Raw genomic sequence first — 16,399 nt, forward strand, 5'->3', positions numbered from 1 at the left:
CAGACTCAAGAACACAATGTCACAGTGAGAACACAATTAAACTTTAACACCACAGTATTTTATTGGAGTTGGAACAAAAAATAAGTAAATCCCCAATTCATCTATACCACCTCTTTCAGTACTGCATAATCCTCATTTGAAGGACAAGTAAGAAAAGCAGAAAGGGGAAAAGATACAGACGGAAAGATATTGGAGCAAATTGAGATTGCTTTTCACTTCTATTTTCATCCATCCAAATGGCATAGAAAAAGAGCCTATTTTCTATGAAGTCCATGTTAGATTAACAATGAATTTTTAAATCCTGCACCATACATGTATATTTTACTATAAATAAACTTATTTTAGGAACATAATATTTTTTAATTACGACTAAATAAAATAAATATACCAAAATAAAATGAATGACAGATTTTGTTCTGATTCACTTAGGTCTCCTCAAATAGTAGTTCCTAAATACATGTCTGCACACAAGCTGTATCAGAGTCACATGAACAGGTGTCTTTAGTGTTTTTTTTTTTCTTATGATAGAGATACTCAGTCTAGTTCTGCAGATTCTGGATCTGAAAATCCTGAGTGGACTCCAGCAATCAGCATTCTCAGGAGTCTCCTAGGGGTACTGATATTCACCAAAGCTGGTAAATCCTTTTTTGTTTGTTTCTTTTTTTAAAAGATTTAAAAAATGGTACATTCTATATATGGGTAAAGAGTCAGGTACTCTAACGTTCTTATGCAATATATTGGTGAAGAGTCAGATACTCTTATGTTCTTATATATGTGAAAAGTCAGGTGTTCTCTATTCAAATGTAATACAATTGAATTTATAAGGCATTTCAAAGATTTAAGACTCCCAAGATTGCCCTTTGATTTGTTAGCAATGAAAAAAGAGATGGTTCTTTCCTATTAAAATCTTGGAAAATCTATGCTTTTAGGGAAAAATTCAATTGGGTCTTTTGAAAATTAGCTATTAATTATAGAAACTGAGACTTTGGGATAGGGAAGAAAAGCTTTGGTGCTATTGATTGGGTAAGGCAAAATATGATGCTCAAAAGTCAATTGGCTAATCGCATTGGTTGAAGCCCACGTCACTGATGTTTTGTAAATGGGATTTAGGTTAGGGGAGGCTTGTGCATCTGACAGTCAAAAGTTTAGAGAACAGAGTGATAAGGTTGACAGGCTGTCAATGGGCAACTCACGGTCCTGGAAGACTCACTATGGGGGACTTTAGAATCACCAACTAATAACACTGAACTATATTTGCCTTTCCATAATCCATCTGTCTCTCTTTTTACACCCCAACCCCCACATGTTAGTTAGGTCATCTTGTAGAACTTTTGTCTTTATATTTTGTGTTCTTCTGAGGATCTGCCATTATTAAACTGTCAATTCTAATTTTTTTTAATGTTTATTTTTTTGAGAGAGAGAGAGAGAGAGAGAGAGACAGAGTGCAAGCTGGGGAGGGGCAGAGAGAGAAGGAGACACAGAATCTGAAGCAGGCTGCAGACTTTGAGCTGACAGCACAGAGCCTGGTGCGGGGCTCAAACTCACAAACCATGAGATCATGACCTGAGCCGAAGTCCAACGCTTAACCGACCGAGCCACACAGGCGCCCCTAAACTGTCAATTCTAAACAATAAAGTTTCCTCTGTACACTGCATTTAATCATATTTGTATTTTTCTAAATATTTAAATTTTATATCAGATGAAAAATCTGAAGCATTCTAAATGTTTAGTAATAGGAGAATGGTTTAGTAGATTATAATTTATATATTCCAGTATTGGTGAAATTTTTATAGCCTAGGATACAGTATGGGCAGACTCAAATAAAAAAGGACAAGAGCACATGTTGATGATACATAAAGTGCATTATCAGCCCTTCTTCTCTCATGGTGTGCTTAACAAGGCCTAAACATTCACGTAAGAAATTGAATTAATTATTAATTACATACACATATACTTTAAAACTGTTATGAGGTCTACATGGCTTACGAGACATTTTAAACACAAATGACCTGCTCTGACTGATCATTTGCCACTGTATAGCCAGTTAATTTTAAAAAAGGAAATGCAGGACTGGGGCATCTGGGTGGCTCAGTCAGTTAAGCATCCAACTCTTGATTTTGGCCAGGTCATGATCTCACAGTTCATGAGATTGAGCCTCGTGTCGGGCTCTGCACTGACAGCATGGAGCCTGCTTGGGATTCTCTTTCTCCCTCTCTCTCTGCCCTTCCCTCGCTCTAAATAAATAAACAACTGGAAATGCAGGACTAAGGCTGCTTTTCTTTTTAATTGCAAATAAGACTACACATCTGGTTTCATTGTCACTCGGTAACTTATTCCTCAGCCCACTATTCTTTCATAACCACCATTTGCCTCATGAAGTAATGTGAGCCAACCCACCTGTTCAGTAAATTAGGCCTCATTTTCAACTACTCTGTTTCCCAGTAAACTATATATATTCCATTATGGTCTTAAATAGACCTTCGACTATTCTCTCACCACTTCTTTTCTTTTAGCTACCTCAGCAGCGGTTAGTGGGGAAGAGCCATCACCCAAGTAAAGTCTCTATTTCTTTGTTTCTTATTTAATATTGAGTGTGGCTCATGGGAGGAAATTAAACAGGATATTTGTGGGAGGCCTTAAATTCATGGCGTGAGAACTATGAAGGAATGCCATTGTTCTGTAGTTTGGACAATAACTGTGGGTACATCCATGCCACAGTCCAGTTCTCCTCACATATATTAAAAATGTAAAACTTCCATGGAAACTCTGATTCAGCATGCTAAGATAAGGCCTCAGAACTTATTTTTGCAAATGTCAGGTATTTTTTACGCAAGTATTCTATGGACCACAGTTTGAAAAGGAGAGCTACTACAAGCAGACTATGCACCACGCCAGAACCTCAAACTTCAGGTGCGTGAGAATTCCTGCATGACTTCCTAAATTGTATAGATTCCGATTCAGTAGGTCTGCAATGTGCCTGGGAGTCTGTATTTCTAACAAGCGTCCAGGTGAAGCTGATCATGTTGGTCTGCAGACCACACTTTGAAGAGCAAGACATCGTCAGACATCGCACATAGATGAAGCGACCAAAGGCAAGTTACAGACCCATGAAAAATGGTTTCATAATCTGTTTATAGGCCAGGGTTTCCTTACGCCTTCAGATCGAATTAATTTTGTCAGTAAGCATGCCACGGTGTCAGAGGAAAGCATTGACAACATATATTTGTAAGATGAATTGAAGTTGAATGTTAATTGACTTTTCCCAACTTATTTTCATGGTCTTATCAAAATTATTAAACAATAATTCTGAAGCATGGTGAATAACATACTGTATTAGCTTTCTAGGGCTGCCCTAACAAAACATCGCAGACCGCGTGGCCTAATCAACAGAGATTTACTTTCTCACAGTTCTGGAGGCTGGAAGTCCAAGATCAAGGTGTTGGCAGGTCTGATTTCTGCTGAAGCCTCTCTCAGTATGGGTTGCAGATGGCTGCCTTTTCACTGTGTCCTCACATGGCTTTTCCTTGGAGCTTGCATATCCCTGATGTCTCTTTTTCCTCTTACCAGGACACCAGTCCTAGTGTGATTAAGGCCTCATTAAGACCTCATGTAACCATAATTACCTTAAAAAATTCTATCTCTAGGGGCGCCTTGGGTGGCTCAGTCAGTTAAGCATCCAACTTCGGCTCGGGTCATAATCTCACAGTCCATGGGTTTGAGACCTGCAGGTTCGAACCTGGCATCAGGCTCTGTGCTGACAGCTTGGAACCTGTAGCCTGCTTCAGACCCTATGTCTCCGTCTCTCTGTGCTCCTCCCCGCTCATGCTCTCTCCTCTCTGTCTCTCAAAAATAATAAATACACATTAAAAAAAATTCTATCTCTAGGGGCACCTGGGTGGCTCAGTCCGTTGGGTCTCTGACTTCAGCCCAGGTCATGATCTCTCTGCTTGTGAGTTCCAGCCCCACATCAGGCTCTGTGCTGACAGCTCAGAGCCTGGAGCCTGCTTCGGAGTCTATGTGTGTGTCTTTCTCACCCTCTCTGTCTCTCAAAAAAATGAATAAACATTAAAAAAAATTTTTCTTTAATTCTATCTCCAAGTACAGTCACATTGGGGCTTAGGGCTTCAACATAGAAATTTTGGCTAAAAACAATTCAGTCCCTAACAAATCCATATTAATTAACGTGAAGACAGAATAGATTATATTGTATTCACAGGGGAAAGGGCTCTAAATATAAGAACTTTAAGTTTATGCTGTATTATGGACTGAATTCTATTCCCCCAAAATTCATGTGCTGCAGCCTTAGCCCCCCATATCTCACAATGTGCCTGTATTTGAAGAGAAGGTTTGAAAGTGGCAACTACATTAAAGTGAGCCCATTAGGATGGTCCTTTATCCAATCTGAATGGTATCCTAATAGGAAAAGGAAACTGGACACACACAGAGATACCAGGGGTGGGTGTGCACAGGTGACCACGTGAAGAGCAGGAGGAAAGCAGTGATCTGCAAGCCAAGGAGAGAGGCCTCAGAGGAAACCAACGCTGTGAGCTTAGTCTTGGATTTCCAGGCTCCAGAACTGTGAGAAAATAAGTTTCTGTTGTTTGAGCCACCACATCTGTGGTATTTTATCATGGCAGCCTTAGGAAACTAACACACACTGATTATGTCCACGGGCAACAAGAGGCAGTCCAAAACATTTTAATAAACAACACACAGCTTTTGTTTTCCTTTCATACTCAGTGAACCACACTTCACACATCTCTTTCACAGCACACAAAGGAAAAGACACTGAAAACAAGACCAAACACTGTTAAATACGCTTCCATCCCAAACACAGGCTGAAGAACAGACCACTTTGGAAGCACCCTCAAAAGTTGTTTTTCCCGGGGCGCCTGGGTGGCGCAGTCGGTTAAGCGTCCGACTTCAACCAGGTCACGATCTCGCAGTCCGTGAGTTCGAGCCCCGCGTCAGGCTCTGGGCTGGCGGCTCAGAGCCTGGAGCCTGTTTCCGATTCTGTGTCTCCCTCTCTCTCTGCCCCTTCCCCCGTTCATGCTCTGTCTCTCTCTGTCCCAAAAATAAATAAACGTTGAAAAAAAAAAAAAAAGTTAAAAAAAAAAAAAAGTTGTTTTTCCCTTAAAAATCCTACAGAATTTTAAAGTGTCATTAACTGAGGACTAACCAGTTCCAGTTGGTAAGCAATTTTAAATATTTATTGAAATAGGTACATAACTGCCATTAAGGAAAGATTGGAGGGCTTCTGACATTCAGAAAGAAGACTTACCTTTGTTTTAGGTTCTAGAATTTTTACTCCATATATTGATATTTGCAGCTCAACTTTAGGAATTTTCTGGCCTTCAGACTTCTTGATATGTCTTGCAAACTACAAATGAAAAATTATTCAGAAAACTGTAATTCTGTTTCTATGGAGAATAAACACAAAGTTTGTATTCAGTGTTGGACTTTCATTAAATAAATTATTACCCATTATGAAGTATTTTATAAACTCCATATAGCTTGAAAATATTTCGTAATCATAATAATCTACCATTACTATCACTAAAATCAGATTGATAATTGAATAATTTTTAAGAACTTTTTTAATGTACTTCTTTCATTATATTTAAACAGTTATATTCATACGAATTAGTTAAAACAATGAAAACTCTGTGGGAAGATAAGCAAAGACCGATGTATTTTTCTGTGGATCTTGTTTTTTTTAAAAATAGCTTTAGAGAACTTACAGTTCACCAGAGCTGGATATGCCACCTTTGTCATTTCTAGATACCTCATTTGGTATCCATCCTACCCAATCAAATCAATGAATGAAAAGAGACAGATTACCATATTTAAATTGAAGCTATGAATTGACGTAATTATCCCAGCTAAAAGACTAAGAACTAGATTCGGACTAGAATTATGAGTATCTTGAAAACCTAAATCGTTTCCTAATGCTTGCATGGTAGTATTTATTGTAACTTCTTGTTGAATTGGTAAGTGTATGCAAATGTTAATTAGGTTTTGTTATAAAAAAAAAAAAATCCCAATATTCATGCACTTTATAGGTGGTGTTTCTACCTCTCTCCCATCATTGCCAGATCTAATGATGGAAAAAATTACAGGAGCCCAGTTAAATTTAAATATTAAATGGTTAATTAAAAAAAAAAAACTTCTATTTTAGAATACACATCTACCCTCCACATATATGTGTGTGTATACACACACACACACATGTAATTCATATATACTAATTAGTGTAAGTATGTCCCATGCATTTTCTTGGACACACACTTACACTAAACAATTGTTTGTTGTTTATCTGAAGTTCAAAGTTTACTGAATGTCTTGATTTTGGCAATGCTGTTGGGAATGCTACTCTCTCACTACTCTCCTTCTTTCCACTCTCCTCCTACCTTTATTTTTCAAAACTGGAAAGAAACATTGAAAAAATAGGATTTTTACTCCTCTTCTAGGGCTTAAAATTTTTTTCCCTACTATTATAACATTTTTTTCAGCATATGGATCATCCTAACTTGACTCAAAATAGATTATATGTAAGGCGGGGTGGGGCTTCAGTCCTCTTTTGTATGTCATATTTATTTGCATTGTGCATTTCTAATTTAGGACAGATGTGAATACACATGGTATAGTGCAGTCCTGGAGCACAGAGTGGTTAAAAGCTCCTTTTCTCTTTTCATGGCTTTGCACTGCCATCAGAGTATTATAATTAATGCATACACGAATGTCTTAAAGTGTCTGCCTAATAATATGGGAGGTGGGGTGGGGGAGTACCATTTGTTTTATTTCATTTTGTGAGGCATAATTTTTTAGCTTGCTATCTGTCCTGTTCTATGAATGTAGGCAGTTCTTTTTTTGTATCCAGAAGTCTTACACTGTGCACATGAATTTGACGAATTTGTGCCAAACCATTTTTTGTATGTCTTTAAGAAACATGTTTTGTTTCAGATCTTTAAAAATTATTCCAGCTCTCTCCCAAAGAAAGTAGATTAATTTTGTTTATTTTCCCTTCATAATCTCCTTCCTGCATTGGTATAATTAAAACAATTTGAGGGTTTTCACATATGAAGGCTTACAAAATAAGTCAGCCGCTTCTATCTCTGTGAAAGCCTCTGAACAAAGCCACTCCCATCTCGGGCTGCAGAAGGATGCTCAGCTGGCCTCCAAGGCGCAGCTCTTTTCCAGAAACAAGACAATGAGCAGTGGCTTTTGTGGGCTTTTCCACATCTAGACACAACCATTCCTGTGACCTCTTTTACTTTTTCCCAAAGTCTATCGCAGAGCAACTACTAATATTAAACTTATCTACTGAGTGACTTCTTTTCTGCCAGGAAAAAGAAAGCACAACCCATTTTCTGTATTTAAAAAACAAAACAAAACAAAAAGAAAAACCTCCCAGTTCTGTTTTCATGTATATTAAGGCTTATAATGGTCATTAGCTTTAATGGTTGCACAGATGTTGTAAACAATTATGTCTAAGGTTATATTTGCTCTATCATTTTATATTTTAAATGATTTTTTTTTCAACGTTTTTTTATTTATTTTTGGGACAGAGAGAGACAGAGCATGAACGGGGGAGGGGCAGAGAGAGAGGGAGACACAGAATCGGAAACAGGCTCCAGGCTCCGAGCCATCAGCCCAGAGCCTGACGCGGGGCTCGAACTCACGGACCGCGAGATCGTGACCTGGCTGAAGTCGGACGCTTAACCGACTGCGCCACCCAGGCGCCCCTCATTTTATATTTTAAACAGAATATAAATAGTCTCATTCCCGTCCTTTTTTTTCCTTCTGAAATCTAAGATTACTGTATTATGGCTTACATGCCCCCTCTCACTGGAAGTCTGTTTTGCTGACAGACGTCGTAAATGTGTTCCAAAATATTTCTACTTTACATGTTGAAGACATGCTCATCATTCTTGCTTACACTACATTCTTTTGTCTCCCTATTTACTATGTGAATATTAATGTTTGAAAAGCCTTTTTGCAAATTCCTTCCCATTTTTGCTTCAGTGGATTCATTTCTTGGTCAACTAATAGTGATCTACCACCAAAATTTGCCTATAATATTCCAATAAAAAATATTTAAAGGGGGTAAACCCTAAGCATCCTGAAAAAAAAAAAACAAATGAAAACAAAACATAAATAAAAACATCATAAAATGATGGAGGAAAATAAAGCATTTCTTGAAGTTCATAAAGTAGTTGGTTAAGTATATGTCACTAGTAAGTAGAACATTTCTTACAGTGAGCTCTACTGGCTTTCAATATAATCACACTATTTCTATGTATTTCTCAGAGGACTTTAAAAAAATGAATCTAAGTGTACTGCTAAGGGAATACACATTATTAGGAAAGGAAACCAATGAATTTATTACTGTGTATCAAATATTCGGAGATACTATTTCTCGTTGTAACTCTTGTAAATTAATTTAATTAAGCATGTTCTAATGATTCTATGAGGAATCAGGTATGTATGTATGTATATAATTAAACTAAGCCCTAAACATTTTATTAATTAAATAACTGGTTATGAAGACAAAAATAGTGCTAAGCTACATAGAAAGAGTGACGTTGAATGGAAAAAGACCAAGATTAACAGAATTCAGCAGCAATTCCCAAGTCCTCCTTCCTTGAGGTAGCTTCATGTAATTTTAATTCAGCTGTATTGAGGTAAGGTATCTCTCCTGTAAAACTGGGGTTCAGGAATGCTGCTTCCCTGCTTATTTCCCAGGGAAACTAAGAAGTTTTGGATCTATATATCAATTGTCATCCACATGTAAACATCATAAGCAGACTGTTTAAAAAATATATGGAGTCCTTTGACATTTGTACTAGTTGTATTGATAAAAATAAATAAAACACCATTAAAAATAAAATTCATTACAATAACAATACTATTAAATATGTAGAAGTTGAAAGGTTTTTTACATTTTTTACATTTGGTGACATTTTGGAAAATTTGGCAATTTCTTAAATCTTAGGCTAAAACATGATTAAGAAATAGAAATAGTTGAACATGTTTAAAAAATAGAAAATATGTTATTTTGGCAAATATGAAACCTGAAAGTAAAAACTTTAACACTTATAGAAATTATTTGATTTATGAAAAATGTTTAAAGTATAAATACAAATTCTCTACAAAATGATAGAAAAGTAGTATGTAATAAAATCAAAATTTTTAAATTTTTCTCAAAAAATAAGTAGGCATAATTAAACATAAAAGCATGATAAAATACATTATTGAAAATATTCTAAGTATTCCATTTTATATTAATGCTAAATTTTAAGTTCCTCTCAGAAACCCATACATAAAATATTGCAGTTTTGAAAACTGAGTGAATATAAATAAAATATTAACTTATGTGGCAAATAAAACAAAATACTGAACTATAATAGATAAAAAGGCAGCCAGAAATACACCTATTTAAGAAAAAGAAGCAGGAAATTAAAATGGGGGATGTGTACACAAAATATAGTTTATGAGCAAATTTTTTGCTGTTGTTTTTGGTAGAACCATAGCACCACCTTCTGGCCATTTCTACATGACAACAGAATTAAAGAGGAGCCAGGGTTAGCCAGGGTCTACATTTCTAAAATAAATGTAAATACTCTTGAAGGCTTTGAATTGTAGCTTCTGACATCTGACACCAAGAAATATATATACATATACGTATATATATATATACGTATATGTATATATATAAAATAAAATTAAAGAGCATTGTCTTATTCATTTTAATTTATTTAAAAATCATTACCCTTAAACACACTTTCCTGATGTACAAAATTTTTGCAATCAGCAGTGTAAAAATTGCTCATTAAATATTTATTTTGGAAGACACTTGAAAGGCAAAAATTATCACGTGAACATGCATTTTTAAACTATACTGCAAACTTACTGTAAATCACATTCCTTTATTAACCGAGTACATTTCCAAATTTGAAATGACACAGAACTGCAAATAAATTCTCACAAAAATGTAGAAAAACTAGCCACTGTTTAAAAGCACTTCATTTCAAACGCCTCTACATTTTATCTAGTCATGATGTAGTTGAATCTTTTTGGTTTGGGACCTGCGCTGACTGAATAAAGAACGTCCTAGATACAAAGACACATTAAGTGTAAATTCTATTATTCTTCTATAAAAAAATTCTGACTGTATTGAAGCTGGATTCATGACAAGTTTGCAATATTTTGAACATTTAAATAGAATCTTATCCTAAATGTTGTTCATAAACTGTGCAACCTTGTTAATCCTGTATTAGTGCTTAAAAGTACTGGCTAAACAGGGCAAGCTGAATTATTACCTAATGAGTGGTGGAAAGAAATGCTTGCCTAGTCCACTTTTTTACCAAATGGGACACATATCATCTTGGAACCTTTTAGCATATTTACTTGAAAGCATTAGTAAATTATTTACATATACAATGGGTAGATGAAAGTATTATCCATTTTACTTTCTTCCCCCAGAATACATGCCATTCCGCTTTAACTTTTCCTCAATTTGAACACTCAGTAGATTCCAACTGAGAGGACATGTTCAATGAAAAATGACACTATACGTCTATGACTTTGCCAGGCACAATCAAAGGCCTAGCTCTCTTGTCAAATAACTGGATGATCTCTAAACTAATAAAGTTAGGGAAGGATTGTTTCCCAAAAAAATTGTGAGAATAACTACAGAGAACAACAACACATTTTGTTAAAAAAAAGTAGTGGTATGCTAGATTTTCTTAATGAGATAAAGATGAGAATTCTGTTGAAGGGGTTTTTCCCATCTTATTATCTCCATGAGAACATGGGGATAATTCTTTTGGGATGGGGTATACTTAGAAAAACATGCTAAGATATGAGACATCTTAATAGAAAATTTTCTCAGGAAATGTGATTGTGAGTATGGAGTTGCTTATTAAATATCTCCTCTGCTCTCTTGGTCTCACCAGTTCCCCATGTAATCAACTCCCAACTCTATACTTCCAACTGGTGGATGTCATATCCTACCTATGAAACCCAGTTGTTATGCCATTACTAGTTTTCAAGTCGGGGCATGAGTCTACATTGTCCAAGCGAGATAAAGGCAAGCTACCAAAGGTCAACACATAGGGAATACTGCCACTTTGTTGTTGTTGAGTATGAGAAATTATGGAAAAATAGGAAGAATGTGCCACATTCAGAAAATATATTGTGTATTCACATTTATTGTTAAATATGTTTCCCTGATCTGGTGATATTTATTCAATAGCCCATTTTTTTTTCTTTTTTTTTTTTTTTTTTTTTTTTTTTTTTTTTTACAATAGCCCATTTTTAAAAGGACAAAGCTATACCTGCCACAGAGTTATTCACTCTTTGAATATCCATCAGTCTACTGGTGACTTAAGACAGGATCAATACACTAGACAAATATGTGGAGGGCTTGCCCTACCTTTAGTTTCCTCACAGCATCTCTTACAACTTCTGTTCCTTTAGGCTGCTCCACTTCTGTACTGCCAAGAAACTGAAAAGGGCCATTTGTCAAATACAGGCTTTATGACATCATACATTATCAAATCATTTTGAACTATAACATGGCCTAACAGTATACATATGGTATGGCAGAAATGCAAACCCAAATCTTAACTACACAGAGGAGTTATTAATTTATCTTATATGAAAATGTAAATATATTTACTTAACCATATCCAATTCCTATTAATCAAAGATTTTTTAAAAACATATTCTCCTAAATATTTTATTTGAAGATATTTACTGGAAAGAAAACTAAAGCTACTTCATTTTAGAAGGAAAAGAATAAAGTTGGCTTCAATATTTACAACTTAAAACACATTAATAATAAAAATTATTGACTTATTTGTAAATCCAAAGCATATAAATGCTTTTTATTTGTTACGTGACTTTTTAATGTTTATTTCTGAGAGAGAGAGAGAGAACGCACATGTGTGCAAGTGGGGAGGGACAGAGAGCGAGGGAGACAGAGGGACAAAGCAGGCTCTGAACTTATAGCAGAGAGCCCAATACGAGGTTTGAACCCATGAACCCTGAGATCATGACCTGAGCCAAAGCTCAACAGACTGAGCCACCCAAGTGCCCCTGTTACTTGATTTAAATGTCAATGGTATATTTTAAGATATTAATAGGATTTCATACAGTTCATAATTTTACATTAACATTTTCTTTGTTTTCCAATTATGACACTCATATATCATAAAAAAAATACAAACTTTTTAACCTCATTACTTCATCCATCAGAGCTACAAGCTAAACTCCGTTAAAAAAATAAAATTTGTATTATCAACAATTTTACTGAATTTTAAAATATCCCTGAAGGTTTTTAGTGAATACCTGACCTATTCCCCCACAAAAAGAAAACGTTTCATAATAATTACCACACTGTAATAAAATCTCTATGCTGGAGAGATATAAAACCCCCTAAACAGAAGTCCAATCTCATGAAATATGTAAGACTAATTAGAATTGAAATATGGATATTTTATTCTATAAAATATTTCTATGTAAATAGCAAATAATCATTCAATTCAGTAAGTGTATATAATTTCTCAGACTTTTTGTCACATAGTACCAATTAAAACACTAGAGTGAATTATGAATTCATCACTTATATAAATCGACGTGTATGTGTGTGTGTGTACACACTTTATATCAAATGAGTAAGTAGAATCTTTTTATATGTTAAATCAAAGAATGCAAAGGAGCAATATAATAATGTCAGAGTATCTTTTTATTCCTTCCTTCATTCTTACAAAAGTAACAATAACAACTAAAAAACAAAAAAATCAGAGTTTTGTTTTTCAAAATGGGCTCTCCGTATTACCAGCATAAGAATTATCCAGGGAGCAAGTTAAAATAGAATAACATAGATCCTTGGTCTAATAAATCAGCATCTTTAAGGCATTAGGAAGAAACATTAGGGGGAAAGAAGTTTGAATTCTCAGAATCTATAAGGTATAACAGTTCCTTTTCCTTACATGCTCTAACTGTATCAAATAACTGCTACCATGGCCTAGATACAGTAGCATCAGGCACTTGGCTTGCCCAGCTGTGACCTCAAGTTGGTCAACCAGTCTTTCAAAAAAGACCAAAATAAATGAAGAAATTCTCAGCTTAAAAGGAATTGAAAGCTACTTCTAAGATTCGAGACACAGGCAAATCTATTCTTGACACCAATGGACCTGTCAGATTTCTTCTGTTCCAGATCAGTGTATTCAACCTTGGCTGTCTGGGGCAGAGCCAGGGCATCTGTGCATTTTAAAGCTCCCCAGGTGTTTTTAATGTGTCACCAGGTTTGAAAAGCACTGTTTTAGATCCTCCAGAAGGGATAAAGGGTTCAAGTGACAGGAGGAGAGTTAACACAATAGGAACTATTTAGTTCTGAGTTAATCCACCACCGGGGGTAAATTCCTGTCCTCATTCTCTCTGAATTTATCAAATCACTGAGAAATTCTCCATTAGTGAGTGGTGGAGAGTTAGCAAAAACAGTAAGGAAAGGTAGACTCTTTCTTGGTGATTCTTGAACTAGAAGGAAATGTCTGATGTGTCAATAACAGACTGTAAGAGTTACTGGAAATATTTATGGAAGAATATTCATTCCTCAGCAGAAATGCCATGAGTCATAAGTATTATATGTAAATAGGCCCACATGGGAAAATTATGGAAGAACTCCAAGTACATTCTAAATGAATTAACCTCTTGCAGGGCTCCAGGAACCTTTTCATATTTTGTTTTCCCCCACCCCACACTGGCTTTCATTAAATCATTGAGGAATGAAACAGAGAGAAGCCTTGAATGATGGTAGAAACTGTGCAGACATCAAATATGGAGCTAACCACTTAATTTTTCTATGTAATGTTAGATAACCTAAATGGAAATAATTATAAAAATGAAAAATAGATCATGCCTTATTATATTTCCTGTATTTTTTAAGTTATAAAAGTCATCATGATACTCAGGTTAATTAAAGCATATTTATATGCATTCCATATGTCTATATAAAATATTTATAAAAATAACTCCTAAATATGATGCAGCATGCCAGAATAATAAACTCTAGGTTGGGATCTGAAGATGTAAGAAAAGTCACTTAATCTCTGATTAATTTGACTTTTGAAAAACCAGGATAGTGATTGTTCTTCTCTCCTTATAAAAGTTTTTAAAGATCAGTTGCAATGAGATTCAAAAACAAAAAACAAAACAAAAAAACACACAATTCTGTAAACTGCAAAGTGTTTTATAATTATGGGGGATTTCCATTTCTTTATTTATGACTGTATGGAGAAGACACTAAAATTTAGTGGATACTGTTGGCACCTGCTCAGCTCTCCTTTGATGGATTCATTTTATCAGTGCTGGGACCCATCCTCCAGCTTCCCCACACTTTGCTGGTAAAGGTTCACGGTCCAGATCTTCAGAGGATTCCCTTTGGGCAAGGAAGCCACTTTGCCAATGCTGAGTTAGAAATGCCTGGGAGTTTTTTGCTTCCCCTCCAATATCACCACATTGCTTAACCAATGACTGCTGTGGAAATACAAAGGCCCAGCTCCTTTGCTTGGAGGTCGGGTAAACCCTAAGAGTTAATATTATCATGTGGAGCTTCCCTCAGAATCAGACTGAGGCTGGGGCTTCCCTTGATGATGTACTCATCCTTGACTTCTTCCCTTTGTCTGTCTTGCTTCCCAACACTCTTACTGGTTGCTCCTGGGAGCACTCTCTTACTAAATCACTTGCACATAAGTCTTTGTCTCAGGATCTAATTCTTGGAGAAACTGACCTAAGACACTATTCAACACTTAAATGCTTACAGTTAGGAACATACAATCTAGTGCACAAACTCACAAATAACAAATGCTCTTGTTACACGCGTTATCAAAAAGCTTGTATGTGGATTAGAGGTAGGTTTGGTTTTCATCTTTTCCACTCTGCCTGGTGCCTGAAGGGTAAAAGAAATCTCACTGAAAGAACAAGTCTAAGCCAAAGTCTACATGTGGAATTTAAAGTCTGCTGGACTCCTTTCCCATCCTGTCTCCCAGGACATTCACTTATAAACTTCAAGTAGGAGGATTCTTCCCTAGGGAGTGTGGCCCAAGGGAGGGAGGGAGAAAATCTTTGCTGACTATTGGGGTTTCCACAAGAAACAGATGGGCTACCTGACCAACCACCAATTGACAAGCCCTGCCCATATACACAGAACTGCCAATCAGCCTTTGAGTGCCTGAGCCTTCAAACCCAAAACACACCAAGTATGTGCATATATTTGAGGAAAACCACTCACATGAAAACTGGGAGAAAAATAAAGAAACAGGAACAAAAAAAGCATAGAAAAGATTTGGAGAGAAAGCAGAGACAAAAAAGAGAGGACTAAAAACCTGAAACCCATATAAATATGTTGCATCCAAGATAAAAACAGGATAGTATATAAAGCAACACTGAGAGAACAAAAAAGAGCTCATGGAAATTAAAAACGTGATGCAGGCAATTTAATTGTTGGGTGCTTGCTATTTATCAAGTACTATTTGGGGATACAGTAGACAGCAAAGCAAATTTCCCACCCTTACGAATCCCAAACTCTAGTGGAGAGAGCCAAACATAAAGAATATAATATGCACAGAAGAGTTGACAGTGGTTGCTTTAGTGAGTGAGACCTGGGAGAAGAGCTGGGGAACATTTTGCTTTTTTCACTATAAGCATCAGACAGACACTCAACTGTTTAAAATGGACACAGATAACTTTGATAAAATAAAAATTAAACTAAGCACCCAAATGTTAATGTTCCACATATTCATTTATTCCTCTAGAAATATATATTTAACTATTTACTATTAGTCTAGCGTTTACTAAAAGTTGGGAAGAGGGGAAAAATATCCCTGTTCTAATGGAGTTTACATCCTAGTAAATATGTATGTGTGCACGTAAATGTATGAATGCGTGTGTGTGTGTGATTTCTATCTAATTTCTGTGTTTATATCTAGATTACAGACAGATTTATAATATATTTTAGATGGCAACACAATAACACAGACAGACTGGGTAGTGTGAACAATATTTAAGATTGTGTGATCAGGAGAGTCCTCTCTAAAATGGTGACATTTTGATAGAGACATGAATGAAAGGATGAAATGAAACATGCAAACACACTGAGGTTGAAATGCCTTTGATGACATGTACTTACCATGGGATAGATAAAGCATCTGCACTTTTGGGTACTTATTCCAAAGAAATGAAAACTTACATTCATGTAAATATTTTGTGCACGGGAACACCTGTGTGGCTCAGTCGGTTAAGTATCCGACTTTGGCTCAGGTTATGATCTTTGAGCTCATGTTGGGCTCTGTGCTGACAGCTCAGAGCCTGAAGCCTGCTTCAGATTCTGTGT

At 35.9% G+C, this 16,399-nt stretch overlaps 1 protein-coding gene across 13 annotated transcripts in view; it reads right to left on the minus strand.

The window, feature by feature from the left end:
* GULP1 (GULP PTB domain containing engulfment adaptor 1) overlaps positions 1 to 16,399 on the minus strand; it is a 771,890-nt gene that overhangs the window by 45,598 nt on the left and 709,893 nt on the right. For all 13 annotated transcript variants that reach the window (XM_058711639.1, XM_058711708.1, XM_058711659.1 and 10 more), the window contains 2 exons: positions 11,438 to 11,509; positions 5,282 to 5,380 (listed from right to left, as the gene is read on the minus strand). In XM_058711639.1, the coding sequence (XP_058567622.1) occupies positions 5,282 to 5,380; positions 11,438 to 11,509 (171 nt within the window). The remainder of the gene's footprint in view (positions 1 to 5,281; positions 5,381 to 11,437; positions 11,510 to 16,399) is intronic.

Source organism: Neofelis nebulosa, chromosome 2 (genome assembly GCF_028018385.1).
Source record: "Neofelis nebulosa isolate mNeoNeb1 chromosome 2, mNeoNeb1.pri, whole genome shotgun sequence".
NCBI classification, from domain to species: Eukaryota; Metazoa; Chordata; class Mammalia; order Carnivora; family Felidae; genus Neofelis; species Neofelis nebulosa.